We start from the raw sequence: 22,436 nt of genomic DNA, 5'->3' as shown, positions 1-22,436 counted from the left end.
ACGCGTACCCGCCCGCACTCTACAATGATACCAGTCATAGACAATAATAAGAGTTATCCAACCTGTTTCTGGAGACGAAGCTGCAGTTCTTGCAGAAGAACTTGAGCCGGTGCATGTCCTGGTGCTCCTGCCGGCGGCACTGCATGTTGAAGCGGACCTTGCAGATCTCGCACGCGTACCCGCCCGCACTCTACAATGATACCAGTCATAGACAATTTCTTAATATTATAATGTATTGAAGCGGACTTTGCAGATTTCGCACGCGTACGGGCCCGCACTCTAAAATAATACCAGTCATAGTCCATAGGGAGCTGGGATGTAGCGGATGCAGATTTTTTGACATCCGCGGATGCGGATATTTAAAGGCTCACATCCGCGGGTGCGGATGTCAAGATTAGGTACTTAAAACGTCAAATATTACATTTTAGTAATTTTTATAAAAAAAAAGAATCGTTTTAGTATTTGAGCAAGAATATAGGAGCATTATATTTAATAAACTTATAAATATAGTAACTTGGCCGACTTTTCTGGATCTAGATGATTTCGTTATAGGTAATGACGAAATTACCTAACACTTACGCCGCCGCTAAGACGTTCCTGTACCGACTTGTTCGACATCCGCATCCGCATAAACTCTGCATCGATTTTATGCGGATGCGGATGCGAATATTCGCAACATCCCTGATAGGGAGTATTACTGCAATGTTTGCCGCCAGAGTGCAGCACTAGTGCACATAGTAAACCATAGAGTAACTTATACATACTAGGCCTTAAACAGTTTTTAGACAAGTTTTCACTATGACATTGAATTGATATAGTACGAATGTCGTCTCCCTTCCCTGTGTTGCTCGAAGGTTTCAGCACAATAATAATTACATTAGGACAATAAAATAGGTTTTCCCTAAATAACAGTAAAGAAATTAGACGTTATTGTATGACTTGTGTACTTAATCCACAAATTTTACATAAAAACAATGCATTTCGAAATAGTTTGTAAAAAAATCAAGAGTTCTCTGAAAAGGACTCAAGTCTCTACAAAAGACTCGGGTCTCTGACAAAAGAACTCGATTTTAGACTTAATTATAAGAGTCTGAAAAACTGAGTCGAGTCTTGAAGCAGAGTACTCAAAGGACTCGAGTCCTAACCAACACTACGTCAGGGACACTACTCCAGTCAGTTGGCAGACTCTGTGCTCGTAGCGATCTCTTCCACTCACCGGGCTGTGCCGCAACTGATGGTTGTTATAGGCCTCCTCGGCCAGGAACCCTTTCCCGCAGTCGTGACACTGGAACGGGGACTCCAGATAGTTGGCGGACTCTTTGCGCGTCGCAATTTCCTCCAGTTGGTCTTCCTGCATATGTGAGAAAAAACTTAGACTATACCTCGTTTTTTTAATATTAGAAAAATGTAAACTGAAATATATAATATACAATAAAGAAAACCGGTCTAGTGCGAGTCGGACTCGCGTTCCAAGGGTTCCTTACAAGGGTACATTACTCAATTTTTAACTATGTCTTTTTTTATGTGGAACGTGAATGAAATGTCTTTAAAAAACCCGTAGGGGTCGGATCAAAATCTACTTAAATAAGTCAACTCACGCTTGACTGCACATTTTTTTTTCTATTATGGCTTTTGGAACGTTAGCCAATGTCAAGTTGTGAAGGTATTAGAAGTCGGAGAAACAAGGGACTGCACATTTCTAATAGGTTTTTCTGACATCTATAGGTAAAGAACTGATTTACGGTATAGCGAGAGAGATAGTGCTGCCATCTATCTAACTGGGGAAAAATCTAATAATTTTATGAAATATTTTGTCCCCCAACCCGGTCCGAAAATGCTTAAATTGTATCCTTACCTTACTCAAAGTAACAACACGCACTTCAAAGGCATTCTCAAACGTAGCAAAGTCAAACACCGGCATGTAACCGTTCTCCGGATTCCGAAACTTCCTCTTACTGTCTTCCTTTGGCTTCCTTTCCCTCTTCACTTTCGGTTTCGAACTATCACTTTTACTTTTCAATTCTCTCTTTTTAACAACACTTTTTTGATTGCCCTCTTTCTTCCTCTGTCTTTTTTTAGCAAAATTTACAAGTTTCACGTCATCGTCGTCATCAAATTTTTCAAGTTTCATCTTTTTCTTAGCTGTAACTCTTCTTTTTTTCTTTTTAATGTCTTCGACGTCTGTGAGGATGAATATATCCTCAACTGGATCATCATTATCAAGTTCTATATCATCGTTTTCATCTTCTTCTTTCAGATCTTGTTTCTCAATATTATGTTTAGTGTCGTCGATGTCTGTGTTGGGTTCGTTTTTTATGTCTTCAGGGGTCTTCAGGTTTATGCACTCGGTCTGTGGTTTGGTGAACGCTAGGTTGTTGAGGAGCTTGAAGTGAGCGCGGTCGATAGTGCGGATAATGTTTGTATCCAACTGAAAAGGAATATATTGTTGATTTAGTGTATACTTTTTAACTTTGCTCGGGAAACATAAAAACTCAAAAATGCGCGTTTTACCAGAGATAAGACCTAGCTAGATCAATTTATCGCCCCTGGAAACCCCCATATGGCAAATTTCACCGAAATCGTTAGAGCAGTTTCCGAGATCCCAAAAATATAAAAATTTTACCTTCCAATAAAATTGATATTATGTTTCCTTCTACGTCAGAGATGTTCATTGAGAGAGTAACGCGATCGGTGACCGATAGATGCCGCTAGCGTCTATGTAGTCGCTCCGCCCCACGCCGTGACGTTGTTCCGCTTCCCCTCACTGCAATCCGTTGCTCGCTTCCCGCGACTCGCCGCCACCATGTCATTGTTGAGGAGAAGTACCGTCGGCATAAAAGTAGCCTAGTAGCCTGCCAGGAAGGCATTACTCACATCTCTGACGTAGAAGGAAACATAATATCAATTTTATTGGAAGGTAAAATTTTTATATTATGTGTTCCGTACTCTACGTCAGAGATGTTCATTGAGACCTGTTTATTATCTCCTGGTGGCGAGTCAGCGGGCGCGCAAGCGTTAGGGCTACACCTACTGTCATAGAACTCAGAGAAACCCATGAAATCACAGTGACTCGTTATAATGATGCATTACAGGAAATTGTGAATTTAAATTGTAATCCCAGGTTCGAATCTGACGTTAAACTGGTTTGAGAGATTTCTCATTCGAAATCTCATCCAATCCGCAGAATCTCGGCGATAGAATCGTCTAAAGAAGAGTCATGTTCCCAATTAACTTAAGCCAAAATATCGCTAATTGGATAGATTTCCAGCCAATTTAGTGATTAAGTACATCGTGGATCGAAAGCAATCTTAAGCGAGGCCGGCTTGGATGAGACTGTGGCTGAAAGCGCAGTGTCCCCTAACATTTTGTGTAATTCTCACAAGTTGACGTACCCAGACTACCTACTTACTGGGTCTATACTTTATTCCGGAGCTTCTAAGAGTCCAATCGGTAAGACACGTTATCTGGTTTAGAGCCGAATTTCGGACACAAAATAATAGCGTGAACGTTATCTATGTAATTGCCCGGGCTACAGTATAGTAGAGTAAGGTCATTGACCCTGCGGCCTGATGCTAACAGTAAAAATGCGGCAGCTCTTCTATATAGGTACGTTGTAGGGCTATTCAAATTAGGGCAAGTAGATTTCTCGCGTCCCAAGCTGGTGGTTTGGGAGGCGCTGGTCTCGCTATTAATGGCGTTGGAAGAAGGCATAGTGTCCGATAGTGGTTCACATACAGCGCTTGTTACAGGCTTATGAACAAGTCTCGTTCTGAAAGCTAACATGGGCAATAGAAATATATGTCTGAGATAGCTCGCTACTTCACTGGATATTAGAGGTACCTGGCAGTCGATCTTATTTTTGATGCACCATGAAGACCATTTCTACATTGTGGGCGTACAGGCGGCCTAGAGAGTTGCGTCTCGTTCGCTATGTAGCGTTAGCCCTTGGCATGTTGCATGCATGCGCCAGTCACGCCAGCTCGGTGTTGGAGCGTCCTATCTGACAGGAGGGCGGTCGGGCGGGCGGGAGGGCGATCTGACGCTGTGTTCACTAGGACCGCCAGTAAATTGCAAGCTTACCACAGCTGCGTGAAGGCTCTCCTTATCACGCCGTCACAGGTAGCAGACTAGGCTGGGAGGTGGAGACATCCATACCAAGTCGTATCACCGGCAGCTGCCAGAAGAGACGTGGTAGCAGTTCAAAGAGTCTGTTAAGAAATACCGTGACACAGTGCGAAGGCTCTCGAAATCGGAGGCTGGCCAACAAGGCGCCTATCAGGCGCAGATAGTCTCGGCGGCTTCTGGGCGTAGCTGCCACTCGGGCGCGCAGTGAATTCTTGATAAACCGTCGCCCTCGGGGGTTGTACTGACCTGGTAAGTAGCAAGGAACCAGCGCGACCTGTAGACGATCTGCTGGCATCAGCAGTTTTTGCGACAGCCGTGGTAACGGAGGGGATGTAGTGTCGCCGTCGTTTTATGTATACTGTAGTGGTGCGGTTGTATGTTTACACTTCTGTCGTCAGCGCTGCAGATGTGGCCCGTTAACGGTTACTCTTCACTGTAAGGGCCTTACCTCGTACATTGTCTACCAATATTGGAGGTTGTAACGGACTGCTTGCATAAGATGAGGAAGAAAGTGGCGCGAGGCTTTCGGCAGCTTCGTGTTGCTGGGGACTGCGAAGGTGTCACCTTCCTCCATGAACTAAAGTTTGCGAGTTTGAGACTGAACAGGAGGCATTGAGTCTCATTTCTGCGAGAAACTCGGCAGCAAGGCAGGCCTGTATGTCGCGAAAAAGAAAACTTTCAATCGGGGTGTTGTGCCGCGTGTCCCACGTGATGTCTAGGAGCGTGATAGTTTAATTCGCTTTACCCGAAGAAACACCCTATATCGAGCTAGTATAGGGGTATGGTAGCATGCTTTTAAGGAAATCGAACTAATGAAATCAAGTCTAAAATCGATTTTAGCGCTTGCATAACGTAGATGGAAACTGCTGGAGTCCTCCTGGCCCCTTTCTCTTAGAACCGGAAACTCAAGCTTGTTCAGGCGCAGCGGGTTTATTTGTCCCATTTTGTTTATTATGGGCTTGGCGCACGAGTTCGTCTTTGTAAGACGGAACTTAAGCTGGAGAGCGCGGGCAAGCAGAGATAATTATGTGAAGTCTGCAGACCTTTTCGATGCCTTTCACCTCGGTTTTGAGCGGTCGCACAGGGCCTTGTCGCTAGATGTTCTTCGGTTGGATCACTCCATGGCCTCGAGAAGTCATAGGAACCTCGAAGCGGCACGGCCCTACGTCGATCAGCACCTTTATGAAACCCGGGAACACGACGTATTTTCCTCTGAGTATCGACATATCTTACCGCTTTCAACTCCGGGCAGTCGAGCCACGCTAGGACGAGGCTCTTTACGACCTTGTCTGCCGTAGCCGGAGGACTCCTTAACCGAAACCAAAAGCTTAGCGGTCTGTTCGTGCTATGGCACCATAGCTATAAGCGCCTGCGTACCTCAATGGGTCCATGTGGACAGGACAAAACTGATACTGTGGCGCCCAGCGCAGCTTGGTAGGCAGCATCGGCGGCAGGTAAGTTCGCGGTGGTATTCTTGCGAACAGAACATGGGCGCCATTGCAAGGGACGACATCGTCGTGGTTGCAGCATCGGTGGACAGGTTCGACGTGATTGTCGGTGCCATTATGGCAACCGCCGCCGCTCAGGAGGCGCCGGTGCGTGAAGCTAGAGGCGTCATCGTGGCGGTCGGCTCGGGAGGCACCGGTGCGTGAGGCCGGGCGGCGCTATCATGGCGGCCGCCACTGGTTCGGGAGGCGCTGGTGCGTGAGGCGAGGACCCATCGTGGCGGCCCGCTCTAGAGGCGCTGTCGCGTAAGGTGGGCGGCTCCATCGTGGCGGCCGCCGCCACCGGCTCGGGAGGCGCCGGTGCGTGAGGCGAGACGCGCCATCGTGGCGGCCAGCTCGGGAGGCACCGGTGCGTGAGGCGGCCGCCGCCTGGCTCGGGAGGCACTGGTGTGAGGCGAGAGGCGCCATCGTGGCGGCCAGCTCGAGAAGCGCCAGTGCGCGAGGTGGTGGTGCCATCGTGGCGGGCGGCGCCGTTGTGGCGGCCGCCGCCGCCGGCTTGGAACGCATCGGTGCGTGATGCGAGAGGCGTCATCGTGGCGGCCAGCTCGGTAGGCACTGGTGCGTCGTGAGGCGGGCGGTGCCATCGTGGCGGGCAGAGTCATCGAGCGGGCGGCGCCATCGTGGCGGCCACCGTCGCCAGGCTCAGGTGCGTGAGGCGAGAGGCGCCGTCGTGGCGGCCAGCTCGACAGGCGTCGGTGCGCGTGACGGACGTTACCCGCACGGGAGGCGCCGATGGCTGGCTCGTAATTGCACGCATCATCACGGTGACACTGCTGCCCTCGGCGGCGCCATCGTGGTGGCCACCACCGGCGCGTAGGTAACCAGCGACGTCATGACGGACGGCAACCAACGCGGCGATCGTCGCTGTACTCGTAGCGTTTCCACTGCTTCCACGTAACTTACCTTCCTTCCATTCGAGCAGTCGGGACGCAGAAGCGGTCCGCCTTCACCTTGGCGCCAGGACGGGATCGAGAGGTCCGCGATCCACCCGCGCCGCGACCGCAGCAATAGGAGCGGGCGTGTCCCGCGGACTGGAAGCGCCCGCAGCCACAGAAGCGGGCGTGTGACGTCTCTCGGAGTCCCGCGGACTGGAAGCGCCCGTAGCCACAGGAGCGGGCGTGTGACGTCTCTCGGAGTCCCGCGGACTGGAAGCGCCCGCAGCCACAGGAGCGGGCGTGTGACGTCTCTCGGAGTCCCGCGGACTGGAAGCGCCCGAAGCCACAGGAGCGGGCGTGAGACGTCTCTCGGAGTCCCGCGGACTGGAAGCGCCCGCAGCCACAGGAGCGGGCGTGTGACGTCTCTCGGAGTCCCGCGGACTGGAAGCGTCCGCACCGCGACTGCAGCAACAGGAGCGGGCGCGGCCTGGAAGCGTCCGCACCGCGACTGCTCTCGCGGGCTGGAAGCGTCTGCACCGCGACTGCAGCAACAGGAGCGGGCGCGGCCTGGAAGCGTCCGCACCGCGACTGCTCTCGCGGGCTGGAAGCGTCTGCACCGCGACTGCAGCAACAGGAGCGGGCGCGGCCTGGAAGCGTCCGCACCGCGACTGCTCTCGCGGGCTGGAAGCGTCTGCACCGCGACTGCAGCAACAGGAGCGGGCGCGGGCAACAGTAGTGGGCGTCCCGCGGACCCCGCACCGCGACACCTCGGGCTCCGGCCCGCAGCGTCGCGGCGTCTCGGGGTCACCTTGGACGACAGCAGAAGGAAGTCGACGGCGCGCGGGGGCCGGGGCCCGGGCGGGACAGGGGAGCCCCGGTCGCGTCGCAGCTAACGACACCAGGTACTCCCAGGTTAATACGACCTGCCCGAGAACCGTCCTTTAGTGTCGAAGTAACTTCTGAACGCCAATAAAACTAGAATATCATTAAACTGGCTCACCGGATGGTTCGTGACAATCCAAACCTCCTTATCGGCGAAGCGCGGCACCCGGCAGCGGCGCGCGCAGGCTGCCCGCCTCCGCCCCCGCCGCCCGGGCGCCGCCCCCGCCGCCGCCGGCACGATGACCGCACGTTCCCTCTCCGACGCGGAGCGACTTGCGTTACCACTTGTTAACGAAAACTACTGACGCACTTCCTACTTCGATCTCGAAAATGCGAGTTAACGGTAACGATTTTAGCAGCATGGAATGTGAAAATTAATTTAGCAAGAAAAAAGTGGGTAGAATCGAAAAGCACCGTTCGATGATTTCGATCGCGAGACCGCCAAAAGACTAATATGTAGTAGCGATCTCTGCTATATCTCACTATTTAATCGACCGAGCTTTGGATCGGAAATGTTAAAACACCATGCTGCAAAAATATACGCAAAAAAATATTTGCGGACCATCGGTCAGACGGTCGACGAAACAATGACATGGTGGCGGCGAGTCGCGGGAAGCGAGCAACGGATTGCAGTGAGGGGAAGCGGAACAACGTCACGGCGTGGGGCGGAGCGACTACATAGACGCTAGCGGCATCTATCGGTCACCGATCGCGTTACTCTCTCAATGAACATCTCTGACGTAGAGTACGGAACACATAATATCTCTTCTTCTTACAATTAGTCAGATACTCTTGTCAGAGCAGTCGTTGTTTCCCGCCATGCTTCTCTATTTATTGCATTCCGCACACACAGATTTAAAGGTGACCCGGTGAGAGCTTTAACTTGGTCGGTCCCCGAAATATATAAATTTATTACTATTCTATACAAGAATTGCTTGTTTAAAGGTAAGTATAAGACTTTTTTATGTTAAATTTCTTGCAACTCATTTATTTATAAACCCCTTGTCTCGCAATTTTATAAACATATGTTTGTTGTTGTTTTCCCGCGGGTCTACAATGGGATTCAAAAAAGGAATGCATAGGTTTTCAAGCGTGTTGCAAGCATCTATGGTGACCGCTTACCATCAGACGGGCCGTATGCTTATTTGCCACCGACGTGGTAAAAAAAATACTCAAAAAGCTAACCTCTCTCTCGCATAGTTTTGCCCTCATACAAAAGTGTGAGCGGAGGACCTTCTCTCGGAAGGCTTCGAAGCGGGCCACCTGTGCGCTGCAGAAGATGCAGAGGTGCTGCGGGAGCCCATCTTTGTGGACCTGGAAATGGATTATCATTACAAATATTAGCACCGCGGCTCGGTACCAGTTTTTTTTTTAACCCCAAAATAGCACAATATTTTTTATTATTTTATGCTCTTTCTGTAGGACTGAATCATGTATTTAGGTAACGACTTCATATTATTCGATTAACCCATCAAAAATGAAATAATAAACCAAAGAACGAAAAAGAACTTAATAATATCGGTATTTTTTGTATGAAGAAAAAACCGGTTCCGAGGCTTGATCAGCACATAGGTTATCAGCTGAAACGGAAACATGGCCGCCCTAAATTTACTTGGCGCCATTCTGTGGAGCATGAGCTGGGTGTATTGGGGATGGGGTGGCAGGTTTAGATTTTATTGTAGAAAAATTATAGACTAGTAGTTTTTATTAAATATTTATGTTTGTCGATCTTTTCGTGAAATTCTTAGTATTAACACTTTCGCAACCAGGCAAAATTTCAAACAATACCCCAGAAACCGACAGTACTCGCTAGTCGGGCAACGACGTGCAACTCAATGCCGCACGCCGCGAACCCGCTAGTCGGGCAAGCGGCGGACGCTCAGGTTTAGGCTCCCCGTTTTATCAATTATCACAATGCATTCAGTGGGGCAGTAGGAAATGAATAAAATCACACAAAGCCAAATCATCAACAGGCAAAACCACAAAGTCCAGTAAGAAAGCAGAAATCACAGTTGTCCAAAAAACAAGCCGAGTCGTCAAAATGAAAATTAACACAACACAACAACGTCCGAAGCACATCACAAACCATTACGGAATGGCTTGGATTGCAATTTTACACCGAGACTGGGTTGAAAAAAAACCCGGGTCGCAAACTTCAAATAGATAAGGGATGGTAAACAACATCTCCAGGGTTAACTGTATGATCACAGTAACTACATTCTTTTGTCAAAGAAGTTGCGACTTTATTGTATGTGTACGAACGTACTAATTATCGTAACAAGCTACTTGTTACGTTTTGCTTCCACGCAGTTGCAGTGCAGTGCTGTTTTAAGCCCCTGCTACACGGCAGCCGACAAGCCTACTAACCGTCTGACCTTGGTCTGTCCTTGGTGTGTGGGTCCGTTTGAGTTGTCTGGCTAGACGGTGGCAAACCACAGTGTGTTCAGAACTCGCGGACGGACAACACGTATTGCAAGCGCACAAAATGGCCCCTAACCTTTCAGAAAGTTGGCGTGGCATTAGTACCTACTCAGTGGCGTATGGCCCTAAGGGCGGCGTATGCCACCCCTGGCGGATTGCATTTTGTTTTTCTTCCTTCACTTCTGGGGCAGCAAAACTTATTGGTCGCGGCGCCAAATTTCATAACCTACCTACTCATACTAGTGCAATGACAAAAAAATAAGTTTATGGCAAAAAAACAATTTTTGGTACAAGCTTTTATCGCTGACTGTACTTTTCTTTCCAGAGGCAACTAATACTCGTCGAGACAATTCTAAAAACCCCAAACACAATTAGGTCGCGTTGTTCTATCACAGGGTTCCTATGGCCACCTCCTGTCTCCATCATCAGATCAGCTCTATGGTACCATAATAATGCATTGTCACCCGACTTATATATGTATGCAAATTTTCAGCTCCATCGGAAACTAGAAAGTGGGTCTAATTTAACTTGCAAGATTTGACCCGTACAAACATATTTACATACTTACGATTAGGTATATTGCAAGTTAATAAAAAGTTTGTAAAAAAAGAAAAGGGTATATGAATGAAACGCTGGCTCAAAAAACGGCATTTGTTGAGTCATTGCAACTTAATGAATTCGCTGGACTACGCTACGGGGACATACATAACTTTCTGAGAATGAAGAGGAAAGTATTTGATAAATTATTAGAAATGCTACTGAGTACCTATGGCATGTCTATTAACCACACGAGCGCACACGGCGCGTCCTCCAAGCGAAATGGCCTAGTGCGGTCGGCGTCGGGCGGCTACACGGTTCCGGACCGACCGCTCAGACCGCGGTCGCTGGCGCGCGCTCGCATGCCAAGGGCGTCCGGAGGTCAAACGAAATTTTGTTGGTAACAACTGTCTACACGGTCCGGGACAGACCAAGGCCACGCGGTTTGGGGGCTTGTCGGCTGCCGTGTAGCAGGGGCTTTATGATGACTGACTTATTGTCTTTTTCTGAGAACTGCCGCTTAGAAGTTAGAATGTTGTTAGGTACTTAGTTGAATTTCTTGGTTTATTTTTCTCCGAATTTTGTTTCACAAAAATCATCCTATGAGTACTCATGAAATAGATGTATACCTATACTTACTAAATATTCGTAAACACAAATTAGGTTGTACGATTTACGAAAATTCTAACTCCTATTGATACATACCCGTGTATGCAATTTCACGTAACCAACTAATAAGAATTTTTATTTTGTAATCGCATTAGGTAGCCTTTTGGCACAGACATAAGCTGAGCCACTTTCCATTTCAATTAGTTTGTAAGCATTATCGTGTACTTTTATTATGTACCTATGTTCAAACTTCTTGAATAAACGTCTTTAATTATTATTATTATGTCTCCTTTTGGATTTCACGGGCCTGTAAATCCCGGTCTTTTGATAGGCTTGCGTGGGGATATAGATCCAACACGTAGAGGCCCCTTGGAGAGTTTTAATGTCATGTAGAACGCCTGCTGGAACCCGTTCACAGGCGCAACAATAGACACCCATGAACCGGTCGCAGCAGGCATTGGGACTATTGTAGAAAAAGTGAACAGTATACAGGTCTATGGATTGATGTTTGGGTGGACAATGAGACTGGGCTATTGTAAAAGAGGTCCGGACACCTGCCATAACAATGTTATTATTATTTTTTTATTTATTTTTCGTCTTAAGTTAGGTATTTTTATAATATGAATATAAAAGTAAAATATAAAAACACTTACAAAACAATAAAAAATACATATAAACACATTATAAAAAAACCTAACCTAGGGTGCCGCCGGCAGCGGGGCAGGGCCCAAGCTGCCGGTGGTCAGGGCCGCAGAGTGAGGAACCGACGTACTATACGCGCCGTGTCCAATATTACCGCCTTCTGCATCTGACCCTTGATCCATTATTATTATTCTCTTTATTCAATTAGGGTCTTAGGTTAGGGTTTTACAATGTGAGTATAAAAGTAAAATATAAAAACACTTACAAAACATAACAAAAATATATAAACACATTATAAAAAACCTAACCTAGGGTGCCGCCGGCAGCGGGGCAGGGTCCAAGCTGCCGGTGGTCAGGGCCGCAGAGTGAGGAATCGACGTACTATACGCGCCGTGTCCAAAATTACCGCCTTCTGCATCTGACCCTTGATCCAACCACCCAGCGAGAGTCTCTCTAGGTGTTGGTCGAGACTCTTCGCTATGAGACCGTTCGCTGACACGACTATAGGAACAATGATCGTCGAGTCAACATCCCACATAGCGGTTATCTCGTGGGCTAAGTCTAGGTACTTGCTGGACTTGTCCTTCTCGGCCTTCACGAGATTCTCATCATGGGGGATGGTGACGTCGACGAGCACGGTCCGGCGCTGCGATCGATCTATCAGCACGATGTCAGGCTTATTGGCTACAATAGTCCTGTCAGTGATGATAGATCGATCCCAATAGAGCGTGGCACGACCATTTTCGAGAACTGGCGCAGGTGAGTACTTGTAGTACGGCACTTCGCGGTCCACAAGGCCGTATAGGAGGGCAAGCTGCTGGTGAATAATTCTGGCTACGAGGTTATGTCTGTGCAAGTACTCGCCGTTAGCAAGATGAGAACAACCGGAGATAATATGCCTGAGTGACTCTCCGGGACGGCGGCATGCCCGACAAATGTCGACCGTACCGTCCTTCAGGATATATTTCCGATAGTTGTTCGTCATCATCACTTCGTCCGCAATTGCACAGGCAAAACCCTCGGTTTCTCCGAAGAGGTCCCCGAATCGTAACCAGTTCACCGACGCGAGCAGGTCCACATCGGGTCCCGTGAGGGCCTTGTAGAACCGCCCGTGTAGCTGCTTATCCTTCCATACCGCCTTGCGGTCCTCGGTGCTTAGTACTACAGGTTTGCGCCAGTTCTCGTTCGCCAAGGAGAGCGGCGTGAGGCCCTTGTCAGCTGCCACCACATCACAATGCATCCCACACTCGTTGTTGAGGAAATAATTCCTGAGATTGTACACCTCACGGTTGTGGAGATTTTTGGCGTTTAGAAAGCCGCGACCTCCACATTTCCGTGGGATGTACAATCTCATAACAGATGAGCGTGGGTGCAACATACGGTGAGTGGTGAGCAGCTGTCGGACCCTCCGATCCAGGGCATCCAGCTCGGTCTGAGTCCACCTTAGTATGCCAAAGGAGTATGTGAGTAGAGGCATTACCCAGGCGTTGAAGGCGCGCACTTTGTTGCCTCCTGACAAAAGACTGTTGAGTACTTTTGTGAGCCGACTGAAAAAGCGCTCCTTCACCGACCGTCTAATACCTTCTTCCTCAATACCCAACGACTGTGACATGCCAAGGTATTTATAGGTTTCTGATTCAGAGATGGATCTGAAAGACATTGTCTCAGAAAGTTGTAAATTTGTTGAATTTACAACTTTCCCCCGCTGTACATGCATAACCGCACATTTATCGACACCAAACTCCATGTTGATGGCATTACTGAAGACTTCGGTAGTTTTCAGTAGCTCCACCAAGTCTTGGCTATTTGGTGCAAATATTATTAGGTAAAGTAAATAAAAATACAAAGTGAAGTAATAAAATATAATAATCAACTGTACCAACTTTTCGACCACAGAATAATCAGAAGACTTACAATTTTTTCTGTTAGTGTCAGTGGCAGCCCTGAGGTAGTGAAGATGCAATGCTTGCCCGCCTGTCGGGCACTTCGGCGTCGCGTGTAGGTTTATAGCTCTTGCCCGACTAGCGGGTATGCCGGCATCTGAGTAAAGTTTACGAGTGCCCGAGAGTCGGGTACGCAGTGTCGAATGTGTTAAATTTGATCTGTATACTTATCCAACAATATTATGGAATAATATTAATATCAATAAATTGCTCGGATAATTAGCTTAAGATAAAATATATTATTATATATGTAATACCAACTTGCCCATGTCTCACAAGAAAAGTCTGCAGCGATTTTGATAGTCCATGCAGTGCCAGTGTTATTTATACATCATAATTTCATAGAAGTTTGACGTTTAAAATAACACTTGCACTGCGTGGGCTATCAATATCGCTGCAGACTTTTCTTGGTCTAACTCTACAGTTTCGAAAAAGGTTACTTCACAATCTTTTCTTATTAGATTCTCAAGTACTGAAATAATGTATCCCGCATGTAAGGGTGTGGTGTAAAAATTAGCTAACAGATTTTTTAACTTGCGATGTCCACTGGAAAGACGAAAAAGAGTCAAGCATACTATAAATAGTGAACAGTGTGAACCAATTGTCATATTTTCCGTGCAATTTCGAGTGTTTAGTGATCATATAATACCGTTAAATGATAATTAATACTCACAGGGACTCCTGAGATGCGAGCAAAGGCACCACCGAGTTGATAATCATGTATATTGTACAATTTACAATCGGTAACCAGACAAGCTCTACAGGCAAGCAAGGAATCCTCATTTGAGGCAACATTTTGTACATCCATGACGATCTTGTTTAGCCAGAAATGATTAGTTTGCTTGTTTTTCGCATTTAAATAGTGGAAAATAGAAATTATGCATCGTATCGCGTAAAAGCACAATCAATGAAAGTTGCCAAGTTCGCTGCCAGTGCCACTGTCAAATTGATTGCGTTCGGAAACTGTGGCCAGTCGCCCGCCATTAAAGCCATAACACACTATCGCACCGCATCCGCGACCTTGGTGCGTCGCAACCACGAGAAACAGATATCTCTTTCTCGCTCTCACTCATGGGTCCGACGCACCAAGGTCGTGGTGCGGTGCGATAGTGTGTTACTGCTTTTAGAATAGATAAGATTGACCAAAGAGTAAGTCCTGTCCACTTGTCCAGACGGGGTTAATTTTTTGCCAATCTGATTAAATTGTCCGACAATTCAAGCCGTACGGACTCAAACTCCAATTTGGCTGTATATTAAGTATATTAAGCCCACTACACACTCGTACGTGAATCGCGGCGCGAAGCCGCGAACGTGAGTGTGTAGTCGATGTTGCAGATCCGCAAAATCGATCCACATTCGCGTTCGCGGCTTCGCGCCACGATTCGCGCACGAGTGTGGAGCGGACTTAAAGCGGGATTGACGCAAACTTTTTTAATGTTTTTTGTATCCTGCCAATTTGATCACCTGTCTTAAGATTTCCGAACGCACAAAATCTAACAGTGACAACATAGCAAGCGAGCTGTCAAAAGTGTCAAATCAACCATTTCTTCGCTTCGTATTTGGTACTTTGGTAGATGTTATTGCATTTTATTCTATGAAACAATGGCAAGAAGCGTACAAATTATATCTGAATATTAAAACTTAACGTATGTGTAAAGTGAAATCATGGATATAGCACATAATGCAGAGGACAAGTCCCCAAATGAGGACGCGTTGTTATGCTGCCGCGCCTGCCTGTCGACCGATGGGAGATTGTTCAACATGTATGAATACAAGCTTGCCGACGCGTTCGCTCACATCACAGGGACTCCTGTAAGTGTTAACTGCAAGATATGGATGTTCTGTTGGATTAAAATGTTAACATTGTCTCATTTTTAGATTTCCTTACCCAAAGGGTAAAAACGGGATCCTATTATAAAGACTCCGCTGTCCGTCTGTCTGTTACCAGGTTGTATCTCATGAACCGTGATAGCTAGACAGTTACAGTTCACAGATGATGTATTTCTGTTGCCACTATAACAACAAATACTAAAAACAGAATACAATAAATATTTAAGTTCCCATACAACAATTTTTGCCGTTTTTTGTGTAATGGTACGGAACCCTTCGTGCGCGAGTCCGACTCGCACTTGTCCGGTTTTTTATGATTAATGACACCATTTATTACAATGTGATCAGCATATTTTATTGGAGGAGCGGTAGACCTCCTCAGCGATGGTGGGATAACTTGGATTCTGTTTTGAGAGATTGGCCAGATATAGCACTAAACAGAGACAAGTGGAAAAAGAGGGGAGAGGCCTTTGCCCAGCAGTGGGACACAGTGGGCTCTGAATAAATAAATAATCATTTAATACATTAAATCATTATAAAAATATATTTAATTGTAGGTAGTGAAGGACAGGCGGCCACAGCACCTCTGCGCGTACTGCGGCGCGCGGCTCCTCAAATGCGCAACGTTCAGAGACATGTGCCTGGAGGCACAGCAAACTCTCACACTGGTGTTACTTAAGGAAAAGGTAAGTCTACTCTATGGAAATTAAATTATTAATAGCGTCCGGAGGAGCGGTGGCAAATTTCACACAGAGAGTAATGGAGTCGCCTAAGATGTTTATGATTAAACGAATAACGATTAATTTTGCGTAATACTTCCTATAATTATCTTGCGAGCATTACCTATACCTAAGTTTGTGAAATGGTAATATTATGATTTTTTTAATCAAAATATTATTCACAATGTCAATTTATTAGTCTGTAAATGTCTGTGTGTCTGTAAATGAAATGAAATATAAAACTGTATACATATAGCAAAGAGAATTGATTGTAATAAAGGGGTAAAGTCTAAGAAAAAAAACGTGCCCCTTAGTTTGACGTCCAAAACAGATGGCGCTGTACTGCGCCATATGGTTTGCAGTCACTGAATTGTCAAACGTCAACTTTTGACAATCGGAGTTACCGCATAATGTATGGATCTGTACAGCGCCATGTCATATACCTATCAAATTCGAAGCACGAAATTGCCTCAGTTTTTACACATCTTTCAATAAATGGATCTTTGCATATAGTATTTATTTATTTATTCATTTAAACTTTATTGCACAGTAAAAATTGTACAAAAGGCGAACTTAATGCCAGAAGGCATTAACTACCAGTTAACCCTCAGGCCCAACAGACAACAAGCAGTAATAGTAGTGTGACTAGTAGTAGACAAAAATACTAATCGAATTATTTCATAAAAATAGCATGTTTTGTTGAAGACCTTGAAGTTAGCCCTTCGAATGCCTTTGTCAAAAAATTTCTACTGAATGAATAACCTTTGAAACTGAAAATTACAGTCCAAAATGTGTGGTACTACGGGACAAGGCATACGAATTTAATACATTGAACAACATACTCCCTACTAAAGTATTTGAACAAATGAAATTATTTCAGAAAAATATTTTTGTTCTATCTTAGAGATGGCTAGGGTGTCGCCGCGTTTATTAATGAGGATGTAATAGACGACAAGACTAACAATCGATATTGAATAGAGTATCCGCACTTAGGTTTTGGAACTGCAATAATATATTTACATAAACCTTAGTGAACATTTATTAACATTGTAATCTGACTCGAGCGACCCGTGGCTTCTGCACGGCTACGGTCTAGCCTCGCCTTGACGAGCTATTGACATCTCGGGGAACTAATATTACCACAACACGGGGTCATGGTAATGTGTGCAATCACTACATTGATCACTTGTATAACATACCCCTAATCGAGTCATATTTGGTTGGGACCATTGGTCCCTACAGGTCTCCTCCAACCCCATACAACCTGCCCTGGTATTGCCTCACTTGTGAATGACTAGCTTTGAGTATCATACTCTACTTTGCTTGTACTACATATTGCTGTTCCATAACCGTTAGTGTGGACTTGAATACTTGGTATAAGATTGGTTCTACAGTTCATTAGAGAATAGCATTTGTATATGAAACTTACCACATCTGATGATCTACTATTCTTTATCTTATTACTCACATAATACACCAACAGTTTTCTCCTTTGAATAGAATCGAATAGAGCATGAACTTTTTTCTCTCATTGACAAACATAGAGCTCAGTGTTGCCAGCAGGGTTGAAGATACGTCAAATCTATAAAGTATTTGTTGTGCAACTTACCAACTGTTTGATACTCGCGGTTCTCCGCGACATTCCCCAACAACAGAGAGTCTACTGCAACAGGATTATCAGGTTGCGAGTCCATTCGGCGATTTTTTCCTTCGCTCGAATGGCTGCTTGTCTAACTGGAGTTGATCTTTGGACAGCATTGTCCCCCATGTTGGATATGTCTTGTGCGGTTGGTTCAGTCACAACTATGTCATCGGGCTCTGACATACATTCGTCCAATGGATAAGTTAACTCTTCATTAGTTGAATTGGCTACCTCTTCCTCTGCCGGATCAGTCACTTCTTTGTGGTCCAGATCAGTTTCATCTCCCGGATGTTGTTTTGGGTACTCGGAGCTTTGTTGTGGGACTTGTGGGTTAATGTTGATTGGTATTGGTGTTGGCAAACTGTTGATCTCAACTTGGTCATTATTTGTAGGTGGATCCAATGGAATAGGATTAACCGGATTTAAGATGTCAGAAGTTTGGGTGTCTTCATTGCAGTTATCAACTTCTAGTGGGTAAAGATGACCAATTGACCTGGTGTATTCTGTATTACCCACTTTCACTTTTGCTACGCGGCACTGTCCATCTTGACCTTTTATTAACGAAGTTATCCGCCCAACTTTCCAGGTATTCCTATTCTTCAATTCCTCTTTTATTTGTACTATGTCTCCAAGTTGAGGTGTCCGGTCTGATGTTACTCGAGGTTGTCTTACTGATCCCCGATGTTTCTCACGAAGACTAGTCAGATATCGTTCTTGAAACATTTTCTTAAATTCTGCTAAGATTGACTGGCCTCGTTTCCATCCTTGGATAAGATCCATTTTTGTAGCTGTCCCATCAACGCCTATAACATTACTTGAGGGAGTCAATTCCAAACATTTCCCTAGAGTCAAAAAATCTGCAGGTTTCAGGACAAACTCCATATCAGCACCTACATTGGTCAAAGGTCTTGTGTTGACCACTGATTCGACTTCTTTGATAATGGTGACTAATTGACTGTCATTCAATAAGTGCTTATCCAAAGTCCTTTTAAGACAGTGCTTTACAATTCCAACCAGCCGCTCATAAAATCCGCCATGCCACGGGGCTAACTGCGGAATGAACATCCATTTTATTTTATTTTCGGTGCAGTAGCAGTTAATTAGTATTTCGGAAGTTAGCTTAAATTGCAAAGCGTTGTCTGATATAATTGTATTTGGTGTACCTCTAGCTGCCACCAATCTTCTTACTGAAAGGAGACACTCCTCTGCTGTCAAGTCTTTCACTAGTTCTAAATGTATCGCACGAACTGCCAGACAGGTGAACAAACAGACCCATCTTTTTTTCCGGTTTCCATTCACGGTGATAACATACATTGGCCCGAAGTAATCAACCCCAGTAAATGTAAAGGGGGGGCTATAATTTACTCGCTCGGGAGGTAATGCGGCAGTTTGAGGCAATTTGTATGGTCCTCCACCTTGCTTCAAACATTTCTTACACTTTTTAATGACCTTCATTACTTGAGCTTTACCTTGCGGGATCCAATATTGCTCACGAATAATATTCAAAGTATGAGGTGGACCTACATGGTAGTTTTTTTCATGTACTTCTTGTATAACTCTGTTGGTAAATTCGGAGTTTTTGGGAATCAGTATTGGGTGCTCCTTATCATAAGACCAGTTCGTATGTTTCATACGTCCACCACACCGCAAGATTCCATCCACATCTAAGAACAGATCAAGGCTTCTCATTAACGCTGTCTTTTTTCCGTTTATCTCATCAGGGAAATGTTTCTTTTGTACTTCCAAGATTTCTGTAATACCGGTGACAGTCTCAGTATCATTAGTAATTACCCCCTGATCCACTCCTGTGAGGTTGTCTGGTGGATCTGCAATACCAATTTCAGGCTCGTTGTTACTAGTAACTTCTGTTTCACTTCTGGCATCTACTTCCTGAATTTCTCCCGTAAGGTAAGCAGGTGGGTCTACTTCATACCCTTTCAGTACCATTTCTGGACCATCTATTATGTCCAGGACCTCCCCGGCCGAAAGAAAAGTATTTTGTTCTAAGTACCTGTTACTTGGCCAGAATTTTGCGTCTTTAACGAGGAAAGGTGGGCCTGTAAACCATGAGGCTTGCTTTTCTTCCCATAGTTCCGGACGTGTCCCTAAATCAGCTGGATTTTCGTTAGTATTTATGTAACAGAATTCGACATCCTTAAGTTGATTTATTTCATCTATGCGTCTCTTTACGAAGGGTGGCAGTAAGTGGTTAGTTCTAAGCCAGTACAGCACGACTTGGCTGTCCGTCCATAAGTACTGCTTATGAATTGTCAGGTTTAGGTTATTCTTCAAGTACTTAAGTAACCTACTTCCTATCAGATAGCCCAATAGTTCTAGACGGGGAATCTTCAAATTTTCTTTGTCTTCTACAGGCGTCACGCGGGATTTTGACATTAGGAACGCAGTCTTAATAGTCCCTCCACATTGGGTGCGTAAATACGCAACAGCTGAGTAGGCGAACTTAGAAGCATCAGTAAAGACATGAAGTTCATATTGCTTTGCGCCTTCCGGCATGTCTTCGGCCACATATCTAGGGATCTTTATCTCTTTTGCTGTCTTTAATTTCTCCACAATGGATTTCCATTTTTGAACTATATTCATTGGTAAAGGTGTGTCCCATTTAAATTTCTGGATGCACAAGTCTTGAAACAGTAACTTAGCTGGTAGAATAAGAGGCGACGCAAAACCACATGGATCATAGACACGGGCGAGAGCTCTAAGGATGTCCTTTTTGTTCAGTTCATCTTTGGCTTGAGCCTCAAGCGCCTTATCTTCTACTTTAAGTTGTAAAGTGTCATCTTGAAGGTTCCAAATGAGACCAAGAATTTTCAATTTTCCTGTTTGATTTCCCGACTGGTTCTTAGGGATCTTCTCCATAAATTTACTGTCATTTGACACCCAGTCTCTTATATTCATTGAGAGCTCGTTAAATACTGTCCTGGTTTCATTATACAAGCGTAAAGCTTCGTCGAGCGATTCAACAGATGTCACTAAATTATCAACGTAGCACTTGTCTGCTATTTTTGTGAGTAGAGCTTCATTTGTTTTAGTTATATGGTATCGAATTGATGCTGTTAGCAAGAATGGACTAGAAATGATGCCAAACGGGATTCTACAAAATCGGAAATGTCGTAAATTATCATCTGTTAGTTCCTTACTAGGGTCCTTAACCCAGAGAAATCGTGTCACGTCTCTGTCTTCATTTTGAAGACCAATTTGTAAGAACGCCTTCTCAACATCTGCAGTAATTCCTACTTTGCCGGTTCTAAATTTAATCAATAGTGCAGTGAGATCTTCTAGTAATGAAGGACCCCGGTACATACATTCATTTAAACTATTGCCATCTTTTATCTTTGCTGAACCATCATAGACGATCCGCCCGCTCTTTCCTTCTTGTTTTACTATGTGATGTGGCAAATAGTGAACAGGAGGACTTACTTGATAGATAGGTACCGTTTTAGGTTCTATTTCTTCGATTATTTTTTTATCCAATTGTTCTTTTATAATGCGGTTATACTCGTAGAGCGTACTCTCATCAGATCTCCGTAGCAAGCCTTTTAACCTGCCATAGGCTAAACCATAATTTGTTGGCAAATCAGGCGGGTATTGGATCCACGGCCACTTGACCTCATATCTGCCATTGTTATAACGTACCGTTTCATTGAAATATTTAACAGCTTCTTCTTCTCTGGTTGTTTTTGGAGAATCTGTTATACCAATGCTTTGTAAGCTCCAAAGGAATTTCATGTCAATACTTCTTAGCGGTAGATCAGGTTCATTAAAGTATGTACAATCTGTATCATGGCACTGACAGTAGTATGTAATGACTGATAAGGTATTATGCTCTCTGTCTTGTTCGCCATTCCCGGATACGATCCAGCCAAAATCCGTATTTATAAAAATCATGTCGTCCTTTTCAATGCGCTTGTTTCGAATAAGCGAAAAATAATAATCATTACCTATAAGTAAATCAACATTCTCCCCCCTGGTATCATCATCTGCTAGAAAATCTATGGGCTTTTGTATATCAATTTTCACAATAGGAATCCTTCTTGTTATATGAGGAACTATATTGATTCTTAAATCCTTAATGACGTCTCTTTTTGTTTTAATTTTAATTTCTGCTGATGGGCTATATATAGTTTTCGGTGAATTTGATGAGAAAGTATACATTGTGAGAAAATCTTCTCCATCTGGAATAATGTTTAATGTGTTTGCTATTGCTGAAGTAATGTAACTACGTTGTGATCCACCATCCAAAATCAGTCTGCAAGGTAGTTGTTTATTCTTGTTGTGGATTGTCGCCACTGCCATCTGTAAAAATGATGATTTTTCTTTAGTAGTAGAATTCAAAGTGTCAGTCTCTGCTATGACAGCACTATTAATATGTGTTGGCTCACCCTTTTCAGTATTTTTGAGTTCAGGCTTAGTCTTCTTAAATTGCTTCGGGCATAAGGCACTATTATGATCATCTTTGCAGAAGTAACACTTCTTTTTCATTCTACACATCAAAGCTGTGTGTCCCCGCTTGAAACATTTGAAGCATCTACTCATATTCTTCAGTTTATCTTTCCTACCTTTTATATTTTCTACCTTACGGCATTCGTTACTATAATGGGTTCCTTCACAAAAGATGCAATTTTTTCGCATTTTTTTAGATGGCTCATTACCACCTTTCCTCTTTTGATATGAGATGTACTTCCTTT

The 22,436-nt window shown here is 44.9% G+C and overlaps 2 protein-coding genes across 3 annotated transcripts in view; one reads left to right on the top strand and one right to left on the bottom strand.

Annotated features, from left to right (window-relative positions):
• Positions 1–34: 34 nt before the first annotated feature.
• On the bottom strand, positions 35–14,457 carry LOC134802151 (zinc finger protein 75D-like). Its single transcript, XM_063774745.1, has 5 exons — positions 14,213–14,457; positions 8,573–8,701; positions 1,856–2,428; positions 1,217–1,351; positions 35–190 (listed from the first exon to the last, which is right to left on the bottom strand). Exons 1-5 carry the CDS (start codon positions 14,345–14,347, stop codon positions 35–37), a joined length of 1,128 nt encoding a protein of 375 aa, XP_063630815.1. The 5' UTR covers positions 14,348–14,457.
• Positions 14,458–15,114: 657 nt separating this feature from the next.
• The window catches only part of LOC134802340 (GDNF-inducible zinc finger protein 1-like), a 29,175-nt gene continuing 21,853 nt past the window's right edge, over positions 15,115–22,436 (top strand). For both annotated transcript variants that reach the window (XM_063774952.1, XM_063774951.1), the window contains exons 1-2: positions 15,115–15,351; positions 15,927–16,055. In XM_063774952.1, the coding sequence (XP_063631022.1) occupies positions 15,205–15,351; positions 15,927–16,055 (276 nt within the window). In that variant the 5' untranslated portion in view covers positions 15,115–15,204. The remainder of the gene's footprint in view (positions 15,352–15,926; positions 16,056–22,436) is intronic.

The sequence above is a fragment of the Cydia splendana genome, chromosome 24 (genome assembly GCF_910591565.1).
Source record: "Cydia splendana chromosome 24, ilCydSple1.2, whole genome shotgun sequence".
Classification (NCBI taxonomy): domain Eukaryota; kingdom Metazoa; phylum Arthropoda; class Insecta; order Lepidoptera; family Tortricidae; genus Cydia; species Cydia splendana.
The sequence above is the reverse complement of the archived record's forward strand: the minus strand, read 5'-3'. Positions and strand labels throughout refer to the sequence as shown.

Excerpts from the sequence above, each read along its gene's own strand:
- LOC134802151 (XM_063774745.1), bottom strand. The coding sequence starts at position 14,347 with ATGGATGTACAAAATGTTGCCTCAAATGAGGATTCCTTGCTTGCCTGT. Across the intron at positions 8,702-14,212 it reads CTCGCATCTCAGGAGTCCCT|GTCCACAAAGATGGGCTCCC; the intron begins GTGAGTATTAAT and ends ATCCATTTCCAG. Across the intron at positions 191-1,216 it reads ATCAGTTGCGGCACAGCCCG|AGTGCGGGCGGGTACGCGTG; the intron begins GTGAGTGGAAGA and ends GTATCATTGTAG.